The sequence below is a fragment of the Oncorhynchus tshawytscha genome, linkage group LG01 (genome assembly GCF_018296145.1).
Source record: "Oncorhynchus tshawytscha isolate Ot180627B linkage group LG01, Otsh_v2.0, whole genome shotgun sequence".
In the NCBI taxonomy this organism is placed as follows: Eukaryota; Metazoa; Chordata; class Actinopteri; order Salmoniformes; family Salmonidae; genus Oncorhynchus; species Oncorhynchus tshawytscha.
Genome location: NC_056429.1, coordinates 17753474 through 17776640, shown reverse-complemented (window position 1 = coordinate 17776640; position 23167 = coordinate 17753474). Strand labels below are relative to the sequence as shown.

Genomic DNA, 23167 nt, shown 5'->3' with positions numbered 1-23167 from the left:
TGCGAGACACTGGGGCAACTACATTCTTTAAAAAAAATAACCCTTTGAAGTACCCTTGTTGGTTCCAGGTAGAACCCTTTTGGTTCCAATTAGAACCGTTTTGGGTTCCATGAGGAACCCTTTCCACAGAGGGTTCTACCTGGAACCTAAAAGTGTTTTACCTAGAACCAAAAAGGGTTCTCCTATGGGGACAGCCGAAGAACCCTTTTGGAAACCTTTTTTAAGGTTGTAGGGGAGGTAAGATTTAGTCCCTGCTATACTCTGTTTGGGTAATGTGAATGAACATCAGTGTCATATAAGTCAGATAATGCAATCCTTTACAAAAACAAAGATTTACAGATGTTTATGGATACCTGTCTGTCAACTAACTGTTAACTGTCAACTAAGTTACATACATATTTATTTATACAGTATATTATCAGGCTCAATTATTTTGTCCAGAGGTAGACAGGAGAAGAGCGTTTGATAAGACCACACTTAAAGATGCAGTAATTCTCTAGGTTTACCCCCCTGGGTTCCTTCACTGCAGGTCCTGATCCAACCGGCATTAGTCCCTTCAACATGTTTAGCTTCTTTCCAGGAACTGTAGACTAATGCATAATGACGACTTAAGACAATATGTATTTCACTGGGTCTGTATTTAATATGCACAGACAGGCATGTGGTGCTAAATAGCATGCTTTTCTGCTTCATCAGTGCAATCTGTACAAGAGCCTGCAGCTTGAGCAGCCTGGGGAGGAGCAGCCTGCTGTGCAATGGGAGTCTCTGTGCCTCCCTGAAATGTTTTGACGCGCTTCTCTTCACAGTGTTTAGTAAAGGCACCCTGCCTTTTATTCACTTCCTGTGTGTATGTGTGTGTGTGCGTGCGTGTTTGTGCGTGCCGGCACCCTGCCTCTTTCTCCCTCCCTGTGTGTGTGTGTGTGTGTGTGTGTGTGTGTGTGTGTGTGTGTGTGTGTGTGTGTGTGTGTGTGTGTGTGTGTGTGTGTGTGTGTGTGTGTGTGTGTGTGTGTGTGTGTGTGTGTGTGTGTGTTTTTCAGGCTGTGCCTTTGTAAAGTTCTCCACACACGCGGAGGCCCAGTCTGCAATCAGTGCCCTCCATGGCAGCCAGACCATGCCAGTAAGTACACCTCCTGCCTTCCTTCCACACAACCACATACAACATTCACGACACGAACAAACAACGGCAACTTTACATTAGATTCTACTGATCAACCTCCAGTTTTTATTGACCGACACAACGTGCAACTGTCCTCATAAATATTCCAGCTTCAACAAGCAAACAGGTACATCCATCAACCTTCTGTCCCGCTCATCATAATGATTGGACCAAGGTGCAGAGTGGTAGGCGTACATTATCCTTTAATAAATGAACACCGAACAAAGACAACAAACTACCAAACTAAACGTGACGCTACTGGTGTGCACACAGGCAACTATCTGTAGACAATATCCCACAAAGCACAATGAGGAAATGGCTGCATAAATATGATCCCTAATCAGAGACAACGATAAACAGCTGTCTCTGATTGGGAACCATACCAGGCCAACATAAACCATTAATCACCTAGATGACCCACCCTAGTCACTATCACGCCCCAACTATCAGATAATAAACAGCTCTCGTTGGTCAGGGCATGAGACCTTGTTTAGAATGAAAGGGATTGGTAGTTTTTGCGTGTCTAATTATAGAAAAATGATTGAACATTCATTTTCATCTCATGGAATGATAATGGGTTGAGCTATCGGTGAAAAATGTTTTGCCATGTTTCCGTTAGACCCTTTAACTAAGCTGTGTCTCAATATATTTCATTTGTGATTTTCATGAATAGGAAGATTTTCTAGGAAGATTGATGTCCGTTGCGTTATGCTAATTAGTGTCAGGCGATGATTACGCTCCCGGATCCGGGTTTGAGAGTCACAATTAACAAATGGTGCTGCTAGGTGTGGTTATTATTTGTTTGTGGCCGGTGGTTAGCCCCAGTTAGCCCCGGCCCCTCTAAACCATTGATGCATAGAAACAAAGGGCACTTACTGTGCACTCTAAAGCTGCATTATAGTTATTCTGTGCGCTACGTATTATTCAGTGGGCTGAAGTACACTCAGCCTATACACTCTCTTTGTTGGAGAAACTCCAGGCATGGAGGAGCAGGAGCCTGAACTCTCCCTCTTTCATCATTGCGGCATTAGACCACGTGGTTTTATTATTTACTGTATGGGGGCACAACACGTGGATAAAGACAGCGCCGCGCTAGCTGACTTGGTCATTCATTTTGGTGCAAACCTTGAGGTCAATATAAGTGCAAATGACTCGGGGACGTGAGGATAGGCTGGAGATAGGTTGGAGATAATCTGGAGATAGGCTGGAGATAATCTGGAGATAGGTTGGAGATAATCTGGAGATAGGCTGGAGATAATCTGGAGATATGTTGGAGATAATCTGGAGATAGGTTGGAGATAATCTGGAGATAGGTTGGAGATAATCTGGAGATAGGTTGGAGATAATCTGGAGATAGGTTGGAGATAATCTGGAGATAGGTTGGAGATAATCTGGAGATAGGCTGGAGATAATCTGGAGATAGGCTGGAGATAATCTGGAGATAGGTTGGAGATAATCTGGAGATAGGCTGGACCTTGTGTGCTCTCTGATCTGTGGTATTGGACAGCCACATTGTTTTTCCTTCTCCTCTACTGTATATCTCTGCCTCTCTCCCCTCACTCTTCTCTCTTTCCCGGCCTCCCGGGATAATAGGCAATAGACTTGTTTACTCCACCTTTCACTACATCGGCTGCTGAATGATTCATTTGTGTATGAGCAGCGGGAGGGGCGTGCAGGTGGGAGATAGGAAGAACAGAGGAAGGGATGAAGGAGAGATGGAAAAGCGAGTGAGGAGGAAAATGGACAGGATTTATCCCCTCCTGGTCGGCTAAATTGATTATAGAAATCTTCTCAGCATCTCATCTCCTGTATCAGAGGTTTGGATGGGCGTGTGTTGGCCCCGGTCGCTCCGTCTCGCCAGGATTACACAGACAGACAGACAGACAGTGCACCATTAGGCCTTGAGCTGGGCTTGGGATACTCAGAGGACAGTCCTGAATTATCCTACCTGACTACATCTGCATGAACAGCACTGCATTGAGAATGGAACAGCATCATTACAGAACTTCTAACAGTACATCTATACAGTGTCTTCCAGGCGGTAATCATGAACTCTTCCATGCAATGAATGACCCTGTTCTCTCTATTCAAAATTCTCCACATCTAGGGTCTATTTAAATTAATTTTAAATGTTATAAAAAATGAATACCAACTATGTCAAACACAAAATAATAGGTGTGCAGCATATACAAGCTATTCCAAAGGCAGAAGTGATCAGTCTAGGAAAAGAGATGGCTATGAATAATTTCTACCCGAGAGCCTAGCTGAATGTAAACACTATAACGAACAGCAGCAGTTTCTTAACAGATAAGCAGCAGATCCCCCAAGCATTGCAGAACACACGCAAGCACACAACCATACACACACACACACACACACATACACACATATACATGCTTGTGCACTGACAGGTCCACACGGGCAAATGTACACACACGCACACTCTCTCTCCTCTCTGTCACATCCTCATACAGCCATCAGCCAGGGTCAAAGGCTCACTGACTGATCTTATTTTCCAGCTCGGAGGACTTGAGCCGAATACATTTGCATTTTTTCATATTGGGGGGTGTAAGTGTGTGTCTATGTATATGTGTGTGAGAGGGATCTGAGTGAGTACATGTGTGTTGATATGACGTTCAGAGATTGTGTGATTGCATGTGGTCTCTTGTGAATGTGTGTGTGTATGATAATGAGCGTGTGTATGTGTGTGTTACTGTTTGAGCACATGAATGTGAGAGGGAATGTGTCTATAGGTGGATGTCTCTATCCCTAAGTGTGTATCTGTGTGCATGAGTGTATGAGTCTATCCATCTACAGTATATGTATGTGTGTGTAATTGTGTGTAAATTTATGAAAGTGTGTGTGAGTGTGTGTGAGTGTGTCAGAAGCAGGAGTGGAATGGGGTTGTGGGAGGTGATGACAGGTCAGATGTGAGGCCCTGACAGGCTCTCCCTTCCATTCCACACACGCATGCCCCTGCCCCGGGGCTCAGAAGACCTCACATGGCTCAAGACGTCGCACAATTAAACATTTAAATGCTGGAGCTATAAAGCAAATTGCTGGGATTCAGGATGAAGGTGTCTGGGGGAATGTCCCGGGACAGAATAACAGGTTCAGGACCAGTTATTCTCCATTTGAGCTTAGGAAAGGATTGGTTCAACTTTAGACTGTGATGGACACACTGTGGCTCTCTGACAGTGGAGGCTTCTGATTGGAGGACGGCTCATAATAATGGCCCGGACCGGAGCAAATGGAAGGGCATCAAACACCTGGAAATAATGTGTTTGTAGTATTAGATACCATTCCCCTCATTCCGCTCCAGTCAATTCCATGACTCTGTTCTCCCAATTACGATGCCACCAACCTCCTGTGCTATCTGCCAGACAGGGAGATACGCTGAGAGGAGATAGTCAAAGCCCACAGCTGAGTGTGATCTCGCTTTCACTAGTTTAATAACACCATAGAATGAGAGCCAGTGTCAGGGTAATAAAATGACTAGTTTAATGTTAGTAGGTTACTTCACATGGATGAGATATCTATGTTCCTCACATTAAACAATTGCTTAATATTTATTTTTCCTAGTGTCACTTCCCAAGCAAATGACATTCTAATCAGAGCCTAATGGATTACACTAATTTGTTATTTTTCTAACCAAGCAATAAACACACAGTGTGCCTTAATTCATTCTCAGTGGTTACTTAGTGCAGAGTAATGGGATTCAGGCTATCATAATGATCATATAAACATGAAACAGAACAATAGAAAGTTTAATAATGAACTCACTAAACTACTTCCTGTCAATAGCGGCTGTGTATTCCTGTTTGAGACAGTTGAGTAGGAACTAGGAACCTTTGTTCTGGTTACTAAGCCATCCTGTGACTAAACCAAAGAGACAGGGACACTGCTACAGGACTCGCCATGTGACACTTGAGTCCGTTACAGGTTGCAGCTGCTTATGTAAGATGACGACATGCACAGGATAATTCAACCTTATTACCTTATTCTGAAGTTTTGCACAGAGACGGAGGTGTAACGTTAAAGCAACTTTGCAGCTTTATGTGGACCATTCACACGAGGGGTGTGCTGTGTGTGCAGCTGGAAAGGAACCAATTGGGCCCTGGCTGCAAAGGGAGCACTCATAAAGACAGATGACTTTTCATTGAATCTCAGTCCTTTTCCTCCTCTTTTCTTGTCTAAGAACAGCTGCCTGTGTTATTCCCACAGTTTTACTCCCTTTTCCCGAACCCACTCTAGATGCTCTGAGCCGGTGGGGGTTCAGCCTCACACTTGGAAACTTAAAATTGAATGAGACTTTTACTTCATAGTTTATCCACCTCACTGCTTTGTACTGTGGCGAGAGAGAGAGATTCTGCACCGTGATGTCTTGACAGGCCCAATGAAAAAGTTTGGGTAGATAAACATACATGGGAATGGACATGGAAGTAGCAGGCCACTCTAACATGACATCTAAAGAGAAGGGCTTTTGTGATGACTGAAATAAAGACCTCTCCACAGAGAGGAGAGAGAGGGGGTTTAGTGAAGCATCACCAGGACATGTTTAACCTCTTCACCTTTCGTATTAGAGGCTGAGAGTGTGGCGCAGTGGCACGATGGCTGCTACTAAACCCACTGTAAGTCTCCCAGGGACTCTGAAGCTCATGGAGTTCATGTAGCAGTCTAAAGGTGCCGAGGCTCTGCCGGAGCTATGGGTTCACACAGAATCCACCCTGATCAATACAACATATCTGGGAGAGCCAACAGCAGGGCAGAGACACAGACTGATAGGATAGAAGAGTACAGAAAAGGAGACAGACTAGGATCTGCATTGGCATTGCACTCACACACTCAATCCACAATTAACCACACTTCCATAAGTGAGCACACTCCAGACGGCAGGACAGGACAGGAAGAAAGCTGGGGCTGCAGCATCCTCCCTCTGCCTAGCTCTCAGACAACTTAATACTGTCAGATTATATATTCCAACCCTCCCCAAGAACCTGGGAGCCTCCTCAGCAGGAGAAGAAGCAAACCAGCTCGGCCTTTTAATAGCTTTTTTAGTGCTGTGGAGTAAAATCTTCACTGTTTGCCACTGCTACTCATTCCTGTATTCCAGTGCTGCATCCCTGCTCCCAGACTCGCTTCTAGTTATACCCCATAATAATGTTAATGGGACAGATAGTAAAACCGGGACAGACACAAAACAAGGCCCTTCTACCGGTATGACTGGGATGTGTAACCTTGTACTGACTCTCACGACAGAGTATGGACTGTGGGTCTGGAGAGGAGATGAGATGAGGGGGAGGATGAGTGTGTGTCCTCTATTACAGTGTTGTTTTACCCTCACCCTACTATCTACGAGTGCATGCTCTTCATTGTTTAGTCATACAGTGCACTTAATGAGCAGGGGCCTAATGTGGTGCCGGTGGCGAGGAGAGGAGAGGCAGGCAGCTTTGTGAGGCTGTGCACTTATGGCTAGCCAGCCGTCAGGGGAGAGGGGATGCTGAAAGAGACAGGGCTGAATGTAGAGAGAGAGGGGGAAGAGAAGAAAAACATCTATATTCATCTTCCACTCCACTGACGATCTTTTAGCATCTCTGGCAACCTGCAAATCTCGCCTACATAAGCAGAGCCCAGCCTCGAGCCAGATTGTTGAGCATGAAAATTAAATGTGATTGACACATTCTCAACCCCCTCAATAGTGAATTCAGAGAGAGAGAGAGAGATTGTTTTTAAATACCTTTATTGGCCCAATTGTTACATCATTAAAAGCACAAACATTACTTCATTTTAACAATCCTAGAAAGTTAGAACCAAGCCTCCTTCCCTGTCCACTGTACCTAGAACCCCCATGACACCCCACACCCCTACAAAGTTCCCCAGACGGTTCATCAACCCCCTATCAAATCAAATCAGACTTTATTTGCCACATGAGCCGAATACAACAAGTGTAGACTTTACCGTGAAATGCTTACTTACAAGCCACTAACCAACAGTGCAGTTCAAGAAGAAAAAAATATTTAAGAAGAAGAATAAGAATAACAAGGCTATTGTCGTGTCTTTGGCTATGCCGGATTAAGTGTTAAGACATGCTATTCTATAAAATAATTTCTCTGTAATTAATATTACCTGATTAAGCTAATCAGGTAGATAATTAACTAGAAAGTCGGGGCACCACAAAATAATGTTTATAGAGCTGTTATCTTCCGAATAAGCTCTTAAAGACCTGGTTATCTTTTACCTCAATAGCAGTCAATATTTAATCGTCGCCTGATTCAATCTCATCTGAAAGTTGTAAATTCTTGATTCTTCATGAACCCTGGCTAACAAGTTGAATCAGCAATACAAAACTGGTTTTAATTATTTATTTACTAAATACCTAACTAATCACACAAAATTACATACACAGAATGAATCATACATTGGTTACAAATGATGTCATAAAGGAAAACGACCCTAGCGGATAAGGGCTGGTTACACAAAGAGAGGGGGTTGGGTTTGAGTGAAAGAGTGGGAAGACTGAGGAACAAAGGGAGAAGCTATGCTATCGTAAATACAGTATCTTATGCATTCTAAATTACCGGCCATTTGAAAAAGGAGAATGCAATAAATATTTACTCTGAGCTGCGCTTCGGTAGATGGGAGGCTGGGTGGTCCAGCATGGATCTCTGGTCCTCTGAAGAATATCTGATGGTAGAACGGGTACTTGGTAGTACCGTCGTCGTGTGGTAGAACAAATACTCTGTCCGTCCTCTCCTAGCCCACGTCTACAGTTGCTGCGCTAATGCGACGGCTAGGAGGTATCACTTCTTTAGTGAATAGGAGTTAAAAGTTCATACCAAGTTGCCATACTTTAAGCTCATGCTATATTCTGGCTGGTATATTCGAAATTCATCCTTCCGGGGTGTAGGTAGTCACCTTCACATTGAAATTTGATGCTAATTTTGTTAGGTTGTCTAAGGTTGGCTTAGTTCTGTAGGTAGTCTTTGTCCTTTCAACGTGGTGACCTCAAGTCCACAAGTCCTTGGAACAGCTTATTATCTGAGCCCTTTTAACGTAGGACTGTCACCCTAACGTCCTCGGAACAGAAAGTTACATTTTCGTCAAGGGGTTTATATAGTGGTGAAAGAAGGGTGTGTTTCATAGTTTAGAACCCATGTCTGTTCACTTGGGCGGGGCCTCTGAGTGAGCAGAGTGGTGTTCTTCTGACAAACCGGTTTCTCATTAAAAAGCTAAAAATTACATTTAATCTTTTCACAAATAGTTTCATATTTAAACATTTAAATTGCACAAAAATTCCATGTGAATCTGATAACTAGAATGTGTAGATTTTCCAAGATACAGTTTATGTCGTCCTATCATCAGTAATAATGTCTCAGACGCCAACTGAACTGACATCATATTCATTAAGTCCCAACGCATATTTTCAACTGGTTGGATTACCGAAATATGGTTCCGTTCCCATCTTTTGATGTCACCAAACTCTCTCTCAATGTTAACAAAGGGATTTTCAATAGTCACATCGGTAGAGTAGAGAAAGGAAAAAGGAGAAAGGTATTTATTGGGGTCATAAACTTCCCCCACTCAGGCCAACGTCATGACACTATATACAGGGGGCACCGGTACAGGCTAGTTGAGATAATCTATACTTGTAGGTGGGGGGGGTCAATGTAAATTGTCCGGTGCCGATTTTTATGAATTGTTTAATGCAGTCTTATGGCTTGGGGTAGAAGCTGTTGTGGAGCCTTTTGGTCCTTGACTTGACGCTCCTGTACCGCTTGCCATGCGGTAGCAGAGAAAACAACTTGGGTGACTGGAGTCTCTGACAATTTTATGGGATTTCCTATACAGTGCCTTCGGAAAGTATTCAGACCATTTGACTTTTTCCACATTTTGTTACTTTACAGCCTTATTCTAAAATTGATTCAATTGTTTTTCTATACATAATACCTCATAATGACAAAGCAAAAACAGGTTTTAACACATGCAAAATGTACAAATAAAAAATCTGAAACATGACATTTACATAAGTATTCAGACCCTTTACTCAGTACTTTGTTGAAGCACCTTTGGCAGCAATTACAGCATTGAGTCTTCTTGGGTATGAAGCCACAAGCTTGGCATCTGTATTTGGGGAGTTTCTCCCATTCTTCTCTGCAGATCCTCTCAAGCTCTGCCAGGTTGGATGGGGAGCGTTGCTGCACAGCTATTTTCAGGTCTCTCCAGAGATGTTTGATCGGGTTCAAGTCCGAGCTCTTGCTGGGCCACTCAGAACATTCATGGAATGTCCCGAAGCCACTCCTGCGTTGTCTTGGCTGTGTGATTAGGGTCGTTGTTCTGTTGGAAGGTGAACATTCGCCCCCGTCTGAGGTCCTGAGCACTCTGGAGCAGGTTTTCATCAAGGATCTCTGGAAAAAGTCAAGGGGTTTGAATGCTTTCAGAAGGCATTGTACAGTATATATGCTCCAGTGTGAGCCAAGCCTGCACCTTCCCCAGCAGCACATCTCACATCTCACACCGCACCCCCTGCATTTAATGGTCTTCCACACCGACATTTTTGCCTGCCCCAACAGGTAGTTTACTAGGCGGTCCCTTCGCCTGTTGGCTATGCTATACCAAGGCCCTCCAACAAATAGATCCAGAGTCATCCCCAACCATACGCAGAGAGAGAGAAACCTCCCCACCTCCCCAATGTGTAGCAGGCAGCCAGGGAGTTAGCTGTAGCCCCACTGTGGCTTACCACACAACCCCCCTACAACATCCCACAACCCCCCAGCCCCTAATAGCACAAACACAGCCCGCAGCTATCTCCCCAGCCCTGGCCCCGGCCTCACCACCACTCGCTGCTATTATTGACTATCTCACATCAATTTCAGGGAGCCTCTTATCTCGCCCGACGCACAACCTTTCTACACTGTCAGATCAGAGTAATATTTTGGCCTTTTATAGGGATCGATTGGGCAGTTTTGAGGGGGAGGCAAGGCGGAGCGCAACAAAGGTCAAATGTAGTGCTAAATCATTTGAAGATTCTTAATGAATGGTGTGTGGCAGATGCACCTGCTGGTTTCATTATGGCAGCGCAGCAAATGGAAAGAGGGAGAGAGAGTGAGAGAGAGAGAGAGAGAGAGAGAGAGAGAAGGGGGAGTGCTGGATCAGAATGAGAGAGTTGGAGAGAGAGAGAGAGAGAGAAGGGGGAAGTGCTGGATCAGAATGAGAGAGTTGGGGAGAGAGTGAGAGAATGGGGGAAGTGCTGGATCAGAATGAGAGAGTTTGAGAGAGAGAGAGAGAGAGAGAGAGAGAGAAGGGAGGAAGTGCTGGATCAGAATGAGAGAGTTGGACAGAGAGAGAGACAGAAAGGGGGAAGTGCTGGATCAGAATGTGAGAGTTGGAAAGAGAGAGTGAGAGAAGTGGGAAGTGCTGGATCAGAATGAGAGAGTTGGGGAGAGAGTGAGAGAAGGGGGAAGTGCTGGATCAGAATGAGAGAGTTGGGGAGAGAGTGAGGGGGAGAGAAGGGGAGGGAGTGCTGGATCAGAATGAGAGAGTTGGAAAGAGAGAGTGAGAGAAGGTGGGAAGTGCTGGATCAGAATGAGAGAGTTGGAGAGAGAGAGAGAGAAGGGGGGAAGTGCTGGATCAGAATGAGAGAGTTGGACAGAGAGAGAGACAGAAGGGGGGAAGTGCTGGATCAGAATGAGAGAGTTGCCCCTAACACAAAATTAAGCAACACAACTACACCCTTTTGACTGAACCTGTACTTTGGCCCAAATATATACAGTTGGGAAGAGAAAACCTCTCTCAACGTTGAGAACCAATCAGTGATCAGTTCAATCATCCCAACCAACCTGGGACACAATAAAAACAGATGTGCCAGAGATTCAGACCCAGCACAGAATGGACACCCCTCCCCAACAGTAGGATCCAGGTGTACCAGATGCATATTGGTGGCTATAGCTCCATGTATTATCCTCCATTGGAGGTCAGCTGTCCTCTTATCAATAGGCAGTTTATATAATGATCGCCAACAGCCTTTTGGAGAGGCACCTGGACCAAGCACATCCGCCCACCTCGTCGATTTTACCCCTTCCAGGGAAGAGGCATGGGACACCTTTACACATATTCTGTACATGGCCTTCTTTCCCACCTCCTTGAACTCCCCCAGCTCCGGGGTATCGAAGGAAAGCAGCGTCCCCACGTCCTCTTCAAATGCCCCCATCGCAGCACTAACAATCAGTGCAGGGAACACATAATCCAGACCCTCCTTCCACCGATCAGAATTGGAAGTGTCAGTCACATACTGCAGATGAAGCACTGGCAAGGAATCGCAGACCTCATCGACGACCTTCCTCAGTAGACGAGATGATCGGATCCCCGCTCTTTCTCCCAGCTCCTCCAATCTGCTCCTGCTCTGCATCAGATGACCCAGCTTGGTACACCCCACGCCTAACAGGCATGAACGTAGGCTAGCTGAACCCAGAACACGGGACTGGATGGCAGTGTTGTGAAAAAGAGGCTCTTCAAAAAGCCACATCCCTGGTGGCGTGCAGGCCTTACGGGACTTGACAAAGACTCTCCAAGCCTGCATAACAGACTCATAAAATGGAGTCAGGCCAGTCAAATCACCCCCTCCAGCTTTAAGAGGAAAAGATGCTTGTCGAAGCCCAAACAGCCCGCTCTCCTCATCAATATGTAGGCTGTTTCGACCCAGCTAGAACAGTCTCTGTACAACAATCTCTGGGCTGCTTGGAGCCTGAAAGCCGTGATCCTAGAGGAAATGTCCACCAGGCCTTGCCCACCCTCGTGCAGTGGCAGGTACAGGGCTGCAGCTTTAATCCAGTGTTGCCCAGACCAGAAGAAATTGACAAGGGTCCTCTGAAGCTCTTGTATCAGACCCTTTGGTGGCTGTAAAATCATTAGTCTGTGCCACAGGGAAGAAGCAGCAAGATTATTAGCTACCAGGACCCGTCCCCTATAAGACAGCTGGGGCAACACCCATTTCCACCTTGACAGTCTGGCACACACTTTTTCCACTACACCCTCCCAGTTCTTTTTTTGAAAGACATCGGAGCCTAGAAAAACCCCCAAAGTCTTCATTCCATCTCTGCCCCACTGAAGCCCCCCTGGTAACCATGGAGTAGACCCCATCTGAAGCTGATCTGCCCACAGCGCTTCACTCTTTCCCCAATTGACTTTAGCTGAGGAGGCCCCCTCATACACCTTTAAAGCGTTTGAGAGAACCTTAACATCCTCACCCCCTGTAATAAAAACTATCACGTCATCTGCATATGCAGACAGTGCTATCGTGGGACCCTTCGTTACACCTGGCACAAAGAAACCAGTAAGCTTCGCTCTTAAAAAACAAAGCATTGGTTCAATCGCCAGACTATATAACTGCCCTGAAATTGGGCATCCCTGCCTGATGCCCTTTCGACAGGGATGGGGCAACTTAAACCACCACCCACCTTCACCATACACGAGGCTCCAGCATACAGTAAATTCACCCAAGACAGAAAAACATCCCCAAACCCAAAGGCTTTCATTATTTTAAACAAGTACTGGTGGTCCACACGATCAAAAGCCTTCTCCTGATCCAACGAAAGTAAACCCACATTTACATCAGACAGTTTACAAATGTCTAAAACATCTCTTATCAGAAACAAGTTGTCAACAATAGAGCGATCAGGTACACAGTAGGACTGGTCCTTGTGGATCAACAACCCCAGATACTCTTTCAACCTGTTTGAGAGACATTTAGAAACAATTTTATATTCTGCGCACAGCAAAGCAACAAGGTCTCCAATTTTTTATGAGAGCCAAATCCCCCTTTTTTGGCAACAGTGAAAGCACTGCACGTTGACAGGATACAGGAAGAGAACCCTCATGAAAAGATTCACACATCACTTCATAAAAGTCCTCCCCAATAGACCCCCAAAAGTGCTTATAAAACTCAGATGGTAACCCATCGATGCCAGGGGCTCGGCCTGTTGAGAGCTGCATAACAGCTGTGGACAGCTCCTGCAGTGTAATGTCAGCGTCCAATGCGACTCTCTGCTCAGGTCCCAATTTAGGAAGACCATGTAACAACTGTTCAGTACACATAGAGTCACAATCCTCCGCCTTATAAAGGGACGAGTAGAAATCCACGGCATGTTGACGCATTTCAATATCATTCGTGGTCACCTTCCCATCAGGGAGACGAAGGCATACCATCTGTTTACGTTGAAATGTCGACTTTCCTAGGTTAAAAAAAAAGCACCAGGAGCATCCATATCCTTGAGGGAAGCGAAATGAGACCTAATCAAGGCACCCTTCACTCTTTCATGCAGAAACGACCTCAGTTCATGTCTCTTGTCCTGTAAGTTCATGACTAGTCCAGGGTCATTCTGAGTGAGCAGCTTCAATTCAATAGATTTGATGTCCTGTTCAAGGGCCTTGATAGTCTCTTTAAATTCAGTTTGAGACAGAGCAGTATACTGTTGACAAAAAACTCGTATTTGGGCCTTCCCAACCTCCCACCATTGTCTCAAGGTCTCAAAATTCCCTTTTATACCCCTCCATTTTTCCCAAAACAACAAAAACCTGTCACAAAACATGACATCATGTAACAATTTAACATTAAAATACCAGTAAGGTGATGACCTTCGTGGACAGGACAAGTGAATATCAACAGTAACCATATGATGATCAGAGAAACCCACAGGAGTAATGGCACACTTTCCAACCCTACTACAGTATTGCTCAGATACATACAACCTGTCTAACCGTGCTGCACTGACACGACCTTCATTAATTTTTAGCCATGTGTACTGCCTAACTTTGGCATTCCTTACTCTCCACACATCAGAAAGCTCAAACTCAGTTAATAGGCCAGACAGGCAAGTGGCTGACCGCAGGTGAGGTTCTTCAGCGGTGCGATCAACAGTAAAATCCACTGTACAGTTCCAGTCACCCCCTAAAACCATACACCCCTCTTGGTCACACTGTCTTAACATTTCCTTTAGTTGATCAAATACAGCAATACGCTCTGTACCCTCATTAGGAGCATAAACATTCAAAAAAACAAACAAAAACCCCATAACATCCACCTTGACCAATAAAACCCGACCCTTGACAATCTCTGTTGTAGATACCACAGTCACTCCTAAGCCTGAGGAAAACAATATTGCCACCCCAGCACTGAAATTAGTACCATGACTGAGTACATGCTGCCCCTCCCACCACATACCCCAGTCAACCTCATTTTCCTCATCGCTATGTGTCTCCGGTAGGAAAACTACATTAAGCCTTTTCTGTTTTATTACTTCTAATACCCAAGCCCTCTTATTCCTGTCCCTTCCCCCATTCATATTGAGAGAACCTACCCTTAGTACCTCCATGTAGAAAAGAGAAAAGAAAAGCAGAAGAAACCACAGAGAAACCAACAAGAAAAAAGACACCCTATGAAGCATGATCATCAACATTTTTTTTTCTTCTCTTAACCTGAACACGTTTCCCACCACCTTTTGCTGCTGCAACAGCAGTAATAAATTTCCTCAAGCGAAACCGCTTCTTCTCACTCAGCTGGTCTAACCCCACCGTCTTCTGTAACATCACAGCTGACCTCACAAATTTGACAGATTTCCCAAAAGTCTGATCCAGAAACTCATTTACCTCCTCTAGATCATAAACTGAGTCCGCACCAGCAGCTGTCATATCTAAAGAGATATCCATATCCTTCTCTTGATCCTCCTCAGCTGAGAACACAGACAACTGACTCCCCTCTACCACATCCCTTTCAACACTCTCCACTTGCACCTCATCACTCGTACCAGGCATCTCCTCCACTATCTGGGAGACTAGCCCCACCTGAACATCACTACTCATAGTGGGCATCTTCTCCACTAACTGAGAGCCTAGCTCCACATGAACCCCAGCACTCGTAGTGGGCATCTCCTCCACTACCTGGGAGCTTAGCTCCACATGAAAACCCTCCTGTACTTCATTACTCGTAGTGGGCATCTCCTCCACTACCTGGGAGCCTAGCTCCACATGCAAACCCTCCTGTACCTCATTACTCGTAGTGGGCAACTCCTCCACTACCTGGGAGCCTAGCTCTACATGAACCCCAGCACTCGTAGTGGGCATCTCCTCCACTCCCTGGGAGCCTAGCTCCACATGAACCCCCTCCTTTACCCCAGCACTCATACTGGGCACCTGCTCACCAGTCTGAGGAACTGGCTCTTCAGATACATCCTTACCTTCTACAACAATACTTTTCTGTAGCATAACATTTCCTTCTAATACAAGTTGCAACCCTGTGCCCTCAACACGGATAACTTGTTCCTCAGCAACAGGTGCTTGTGGCTGCTCTACCGCTGTCAGCTCACCTCTCCCTACATCAGTGGGCCCAGGCGTTACGATGACCACCTGTGCCCCTCCCTCTGCCTTCTCCCTTTTCGGGCAAGCATGTCGCTTATGACCAACATCCCCACACTCAAAACACCGTTGACTACCCGTACTAGCATAAGCCATATACAATCTATTGTCATACTTGATTTTAAACGATAACTCTAAAGTCTGCTCCGGTGAGTCCAAAAACATAAACACCTGTCGCCGAAATGACATTACCTGTTTCAACGCCGGGTGTTTGCAACCCAACGGGACAACCTTAATTGAACTGGCGAACTTCCCAAAGCGCAATAACTCGCGCTCCAATAGCTCATTAGGAATAAACGGTGGTACATTTGAAATCGTTACCCTTGTTGACGGAGAAAAAAGCGGCGTAACTTGAATAAACATTCCTTTAAGAAGTACACCATGCTCAACCATCCGATCAACTAGACACTCTTCTTTAAGAAATACCACCACAGCTTTATTCATCCGGGATGCATACGCAATATTCTCATAGCCTACCTTCTCTCCTACGGCGACAAGAAACTCCTCCACCGTGACAGCAGCTTCAGTAACACACCTAAAGCCATGCCGAAGTGACAGGGACGGCATCCCCATTCGGGCTGCCATCCCCGCCAAAATCAGGGTAATTTCGATACGAAAACAAAATACTTAATTCTACCACAACAAAAATAATAACGTTAATCATGCATCAACAAAAAAAAAATGCCACCAAGAAATAGCAAACCGAAAGAAAGTTGTGAATATCTAACTCTCCACAACACACGCACTCCTTCACTCAAACAATTCCCAGCATGCACCAATCACTCCCAGCATGCAGAGAGAGAGAGAGAGAGAGAGAGAGAGAGAGAGAGAGAGAGAAGGGAAAAGTGCTGGATCAAATTGAGAGAGTTGGACAGAGAGAGAGAGAGAGAAGGTGGAAGTGCTGGATCGGAATGAGAGAGTTGGAGAGAGAGAGAGAGAGAGAGAGAGAGAGAAACACTTAGAAGAGCACCTTCACCAAGGTCAATATGTGCTTACTTTTGCCGATGTCAATATTAGCCGCTCCAATCTCAAATTAATCATTTGTCCCTAGTTTGGGAACCTTACTCTTGAGTGGCTGGACCAAGTTTAAACCACACACTCTTCGAAAAAATGGCTCCAAAAAGGGTTCTTTGGCTGTCCCCATAAGAGAACCCTTTCTGGTTCCAGGGATACATTTTTTGGGTTCCATGTAGAACCCTTTTGGGTTCCATGTAGAACCCTCTGTAGAACCCTCTGCCCTACATGGAACCCAAAATGTTCTTACCTGGAACCAAAAAGTGTTCTTCAAATGGGTTCTCCTATGGGGACAGCAGAATAACCCTTTTAGGTTCTAGATAGCACCTATTGTTCTAGTGCAGGAAATAAAAGGAAAATATCCCAATACTGTATATTGGAAAAATAGTGAACAATTTATTTTTTATTAATGCACATAATCTTAAGGCAAGTAAGTTAAGAACAAATTCTTATTTACAGTGACAGCCTAGAAACAGTCTTGTTCAGGTGCAGAACAACAGACTTTTACCTTGTCAGCTCGGGATTTGATCAAGCAACCTTTCGGTTACTGACCCAACGCTCTAACCAATAGGCTACCTGCCGCCCCATTATGCTTCCTTGCCCTAGGTGACATGTGCATTATGTTAAATATGATGGAGGGTTATGGTTGTATCTGAAAAGAGGACATTAACAATATAAATAGAGAAGCTTCATATGACTGTGTGGCCGTACGTATGCATGCAGACCGCAAACACACGGACATAATATCATCAATAAGACAAATGTTCGGTCATGTAGTATCTGGAAAGCTATAAAACTGTGAGCTTGATGTTCGATGAGAGGAGCCTGCTAATATTGACGTTAACAACAGACCTAATGGCATATGAGCAGCTCATGCTGAACCAATAAACCATCCAATTACATTATCACGCATGACTTGTTTCAAACTTGAGAAGTGAACTCTAGTTCTTTAGTTCATTATCTAAACATACATATAGTAGTCGATAATGACTGACTGTGTGGTATGTCATGTTGATGATAATGAGATTGACATATCAACTGCTGGATAGAGGTCTTGCAGACAGAGGAGGGTTGGTTGGTTAAGTGTGCGGTCCCTCTCTCCTCAGAACGGCTCCGATTCTCTCCCCCCCCAGGGCGCGTCCTCCAGCCTGGTGGTGAAGTTTGCCGACACCGACAAGGAGCGCACCATCCGCCGCATGCAGCAGATGGTCGGCCAGTTTGGCATCTTCAACCCAGCCATCGCCCTGCCATTCAGCACCTACAGCACCTACGCACATGCAGTGAGTTAACTAACACAACCCATTACCCCTCTTACCCCTCAACACCCCCCAGGGCAGGGCCGTGAGTTAACTAACACAACCCATTACGCCTCTTACCCCTCAACACCCCCCAGGGCAGGGCCGTGAGTTAACTAACACAACCCATTACCCCTCTTACCCCTCAACACCTCCCAGGGCAGGGCCGTGAGTTAACTAACACAACCCATTACCCCTCTTACCCCTCAACACCCCCAGGGCAGGGCCGTGAGTTAACTAACACAACCCATTACCCCTCTTACCCTTCAACACCCCCAGAGCAGGGCCGTGAGTTAACTAACACAACCCATTACCCCTCTTACCCCTCAACACCCCCAGAGCAGGGACGTGAGTTAACTAACACAACCCATTACCCCTCTTACCCCTCAACATCCCCAGGGCAGGGCCGTGAGTTAACTAACACAACCCATTACCCCTCAACACCCCCAGAGCAGGGCCGTGAGTTAACAACACAACCCATTACGCCTCTTACCCTCAACACTCCCCAGAGCAGGGCCGTGAGTTAACTAACACAACCCATTACCCCTCTTACCCCTCAACACCCCCAGGGCAGGGCCGTGAGTTAACAACACAACCCATTACCCCTCTTACCCCTCAACACCCCCAGGGCAGAGCCGTGAGTTAACAACACAACCCATTACCCCTCTTACCCCTCAACACCCCCAGGGCAGGGCCGTGAGTTAACTAACACAACCCATTACCCCTCTTACCCCTCAACACCCCCAGAGCAGGGCCGTGAGTTAACTAACACAACCCATTACCCCTCTTACCCCTCAACACCCCCAGAGCAGGGCCGTGAGTTAACTAACACAACCCATTACCCCTCAACAACCCCCAGAGCAGGGCCGTGAGTTAACTAACACAACCCATTACCCCTCAACACCCCCAGAGCAGGGCCGTGAGTTAACTAACACAACCCATTACCCCTCTTACCCCTCAACACCCCCAGAGCAGGGCCGTGAGTTAACTAACACAACCCATTACCCCTCTTACCCCTCAACACCCCCAGAGCAGGGCCCTCACCCATTACCCCTCAACACCCCCAGAGCAGGGCCGTGAGTTAACTAACACAACCCATTACCCCTCTTACCCCTCAACACCCCCAGAGCAGGGCCGTGAGTTAACTAACACAACCCATTACCCCTCTTACCCCTCAACACCCCCAGGGCAGGGCCATGAGTTAACTAACACAACCCATTACCCCTCAAAACCCCCAAGAGCAGGGCCGTGAGTTAACTAACACAACCCTCAACCCTCCATACCCCTCTTACCCCTCAACACCCCCAAAGCAGGGCCGTGAGTTAACTAACACAACCCCAAACCTCCATACCCCCTTATCCCCCAACACCCCCAGGGCAGGGCCGTGAGTTAACTAACACAACCCCCAACCCTCCATACCCCTCTTATCCCCCAACACCCCCAGGGCAGGGCCGTGAGTTAACTAACACAACCCCCAACCCTCCATACCCCTCTTATCCCCCAACACCCCCAGGGCAGAGCTGTGAGTTAACTAACACAACCCCCAACCCTCCATACCCCTCTTATCCCCCAACACCCCCCAGGGCAGGGCACCATCCACACATGGCAGACCCCAGGCTCTTTGATGAGCTCACCTGTCCAGTGCTGCTCCACTCCCACCTCCTCTCCCCAGGGCCCCAGAGCTGCACCAGGGGCCAGAGATGATTCAGAATATTACATAGGAATCTTATCTCCACGCACACCTCTTTAGCCTGCGGACAGAGCTACTGCCGCTTAAAGGGAAATGGAATTAAGAAAAGGGTTCAGTCCAACACAGATAAAAACCCCAGTCACAGCAGACAGAGTATGTATATATTTATAAAATAATTACATTTTTTCTTTATTTACTTATTTGTACGCACGGGCAGATTTTTGTCTTCTTCTCTAAATGCCAGGATGAATTTTTGAGGCTGCCCAAGTCTCAGGGGCTTCCCCATTTTCCTGACGTTCATATCACAGGCATGGGGACCCGTATGAAATGTGTAAATTGACCGTCCCAGAGTAATTGCGAGGCCATCTCTGTGCTCTCTCCAGTAAAACTTCTGCCTTCATTACAATTCATGAAATGCAGCCCATCCCCGGGAAATGTGGAGAAATGCAAATATTTCAGGAGTGGTGGAGGCGGTGGTGGTCTGCTGGGAGAGCATTGTGTCCCGCTCAGGTTGGCCATGACTCTTACTTACTGTGGCAGAGCCCCACGCACCCCATCACACACACACACACACACACGCACACATACACACATGCATACACACATAGCTACACACTCTGTCACTAACTCTATGCCACACAACAACATGTGTCTTGTTTTTCCAGGCACTGCTGCAGCATGACAATGAGGTGGGTATATGCAAATCCATTGCTTAAGTTTTGTGAATGATACGTTTCGAGTCATGTTAGATATTTGATCATTATAGTTACATTTATTAGATATTAGTTACAGTCATTATAGTTACATTTATTAGATATTAGTTACAGTCATTATAGTTACATTTATTAGATATTAGTTACAGTCTTTAACTACACTCTAAATGTTTCTTTACTTTTTAATAAACTACTACACCCTCCCAAGAAGAAAATCCACAATGACAGAGAATAACTTTATCTCAGAATATCCTGTATGTATTCCTCCTTTCGTTTTCCAGTGTATATATAGCTAGCAGGGTATGGAATACAGACATCTACAGGGATCCTATATATACACACAGTACAGTAAAATGCAAATTCAAAGAGCTGCTTCACAAATACAGCAGTGGATAGGATTATGGAGCTGAGCTGACAGCCTGTAAATTGGATTTTAGTCAAACCAGGGAAGGGGGGTTGTGAACACAAATTGGAGGGATACAATACTGACAACATGTGCCAAAAATGAGAAATGTGCCATTTTCAAGATAGACGCAGCACTGTTTTGACAGATGACATCCCATTTGTGATTTCACGAAACATAGGGAGAGAGAAGGAAGATAGTCCTATACCATTCCAAATGGCTTATAATAGTTGTTTTAAAGAAGCAGTGTAAATACACAAAAAAACAAGCTTCCCATTTTTCCTTGTCGTCTGTCAATAGACATGGAGCATATTTCTACATGATTTGATTTGAGTCCCTACTTCCTCTCATCTCAATCCATGTGTATATTCTTAAGAACAGCCATTTCAGCTTGCTGAATTTTTCTACAATTTATTTAACCTTTATTTAACTAGGCAAGTCAGTTAGGAAAAAATTATTATTTACAATGACGGCCTACCTCAGCCAAACCCTAACTGGGACGAGGCTGGGCCAATTGTGTACCGCCATATGGGACCCCCAATCACAGCCAGTTGTGATACAGCCTGGAATCAAACCAGGGTCTGTAGTGACGTCTCTAGCACTGAGATGCAGTGCTTTAGACCTCTGCGCCACTCGGTAGCCACAACCCTGTGTCAATGTGAGAAGGGAAGGCTTGGAGATGTGCGACACTAGAGGCACAAAATCACCCAAACAGATGTATTAGGTTGAATGTGCGAAAAAATGTATGACTTGAGAAAGGAGTTGTTTTAACAATGTGCAAATGGTAAAGTTATGTGTGGGTAGATGTAGGAGGCACATGAGTGTAATACTCACATTGACAAACATTGCCCCCTGTTGGAACTAGTCAGAATATATATATATATATATATATATATATATAGCTGATGCTTTTCAACACAACCCAACCTAACAGATCAGGAAATTATCAACAATAAAAACTAAATGTAAATTGAGAATGTGTTTTACAAAACATCCATAATAGAGAGGACTTACAACTGATATTGAACTGATTTGCCTGTACTCTCGTCTAATCAACACCACCAGTCAGTTCATTGCACAAGCAGGAACTATGCACAGCCAATAACTAGGAGGATGTTTTATATGATGCCTAATTAAAGGTCCCAAACATAATACAAGAGAGAAAACATTTATTTAGGTAAGCCAACTGTACGGATCTTGAAATTTCATTAAAAAATGACCTTATAAGTGTGACACCCTCCCAAACCAACACACACACACAAACACACACACACACACACACACACACACACACACACACACACACACACACACACACACACACACACACACACACACACACACACGCACGCACACACACGCACACACACACACACACACACACACACACACACACACACACACACACACACACACACACACACACACACACACACACACACACACACACACACACACACACACACACACACACACACACACGCACACACACACACACACACACACACACACACACACACACACACACACACACACACACACACGCACACACGCACACACACACACACACACACACAGCAAAGTGCAGCAGGGATTAAACAAACCCTATTAAACCCCACTAAGGAGATACATGATGGTAACAAATGAAGCCATTAAGCTCAGTCCAGGAAGTTGCAGTGGACTCCATTGTCTTCAGATTTTCTCTGCTAGAGTGCACACCAGTCTGCAGTTTCAGGCAATCTGCAGGTCCAAGACCTCAATAACTGGGGTTTTCTCTTTTGCTTGCCCCCCCCCCCACACACACACTTCTCCTTCCTAGCTACCCCATTCTCTCCTCCTTCTCAGTACCTGTGCAGGACTGGCTGGAAGGGTCACATGTGACAGTGCTGAGAGTCAGCGAGTCACAGAGCAGTGCTATAGATATAATTGCCATGTGATAAAGAGGTGATTGCCTGCTGGCGCCAGGAGAGAATAAAACCATCAGGTTGCAACATAATAGCAGATGCCTGACACTGAATGGATGCTGTAGCAACGGGCAACTTTTTCCCTGCTTCTTTTCTTCTCCTTTCGTTTCTTTTCTTCCTTTCCTTTCTTTTTCTTGTCGTAGCGAGAAAAGGTTATGGGCGTGATGATGAAGACTTCAATTGTATTTAGCTCTTTGTCTGCCACAGACATTTTGCTATCTACTGCCGAGGATAAATATACCATCTGAATGTGGATGAAAGTTGTAGAAAAAGAAAATTACTCTAAATATCTCTGTCAACACTTCCAGTTGGTTGACCAAATTACTCTGAATACTCTGTCAACACTTCCAGTTGGTTGACCAAATTACTCTGAATATCTCTGTCAACACTTCGAGTTGGTTGACCAAATTACTCTGAATATCTCTGTCAACACTTCCAGTTGGTTGACCAAATTACTCTGAATACTCTGTCAACACTTCCAGTTGGTTGACCAAATTACTCTGAATATCTCTGTCAACACTTCCAG

The 23167-nt window shown here is 45.4% G+C and overlaps 1 protein-coding gene across 7 annotated transcripts in view; it reads left to right on the top strand.

Annotated features, from left to right (window-relative positions):
* Nucleotides 1-23167, top strand: part of celf5a (cugbp, Elav-like family member 5a) — a 364846-nt gene that overhangs the window by 317047 nt on the left and 24632 nt on the right. For 3 of the 7 annotated variants that reach the window (XM_024396198.2, XM_024396270.2, XM_024396119.2), the window contains exons 5-7: nucleotides 1038-1117; nucleotides 17683-17856; nucleotides 20227-20250. In XM_024396198.2, the coding sequence (XP_024251966.1) occupies nucleotides 1038-1117; nucleotides 17683-17856; nucleotides 20227-20250 (278 nt within the window). The remainder of the gene's footprint in view (nucleotides 1-1037; nucleotides 1118-17682; nucleotides 17857-20226; nucleotides 20251-23167) is intronic. The other 4 variants (XM_042303708.1, XM_042303675.1, XM_024396321.2 and 1 more) reach the window with 3 other exon arrangements.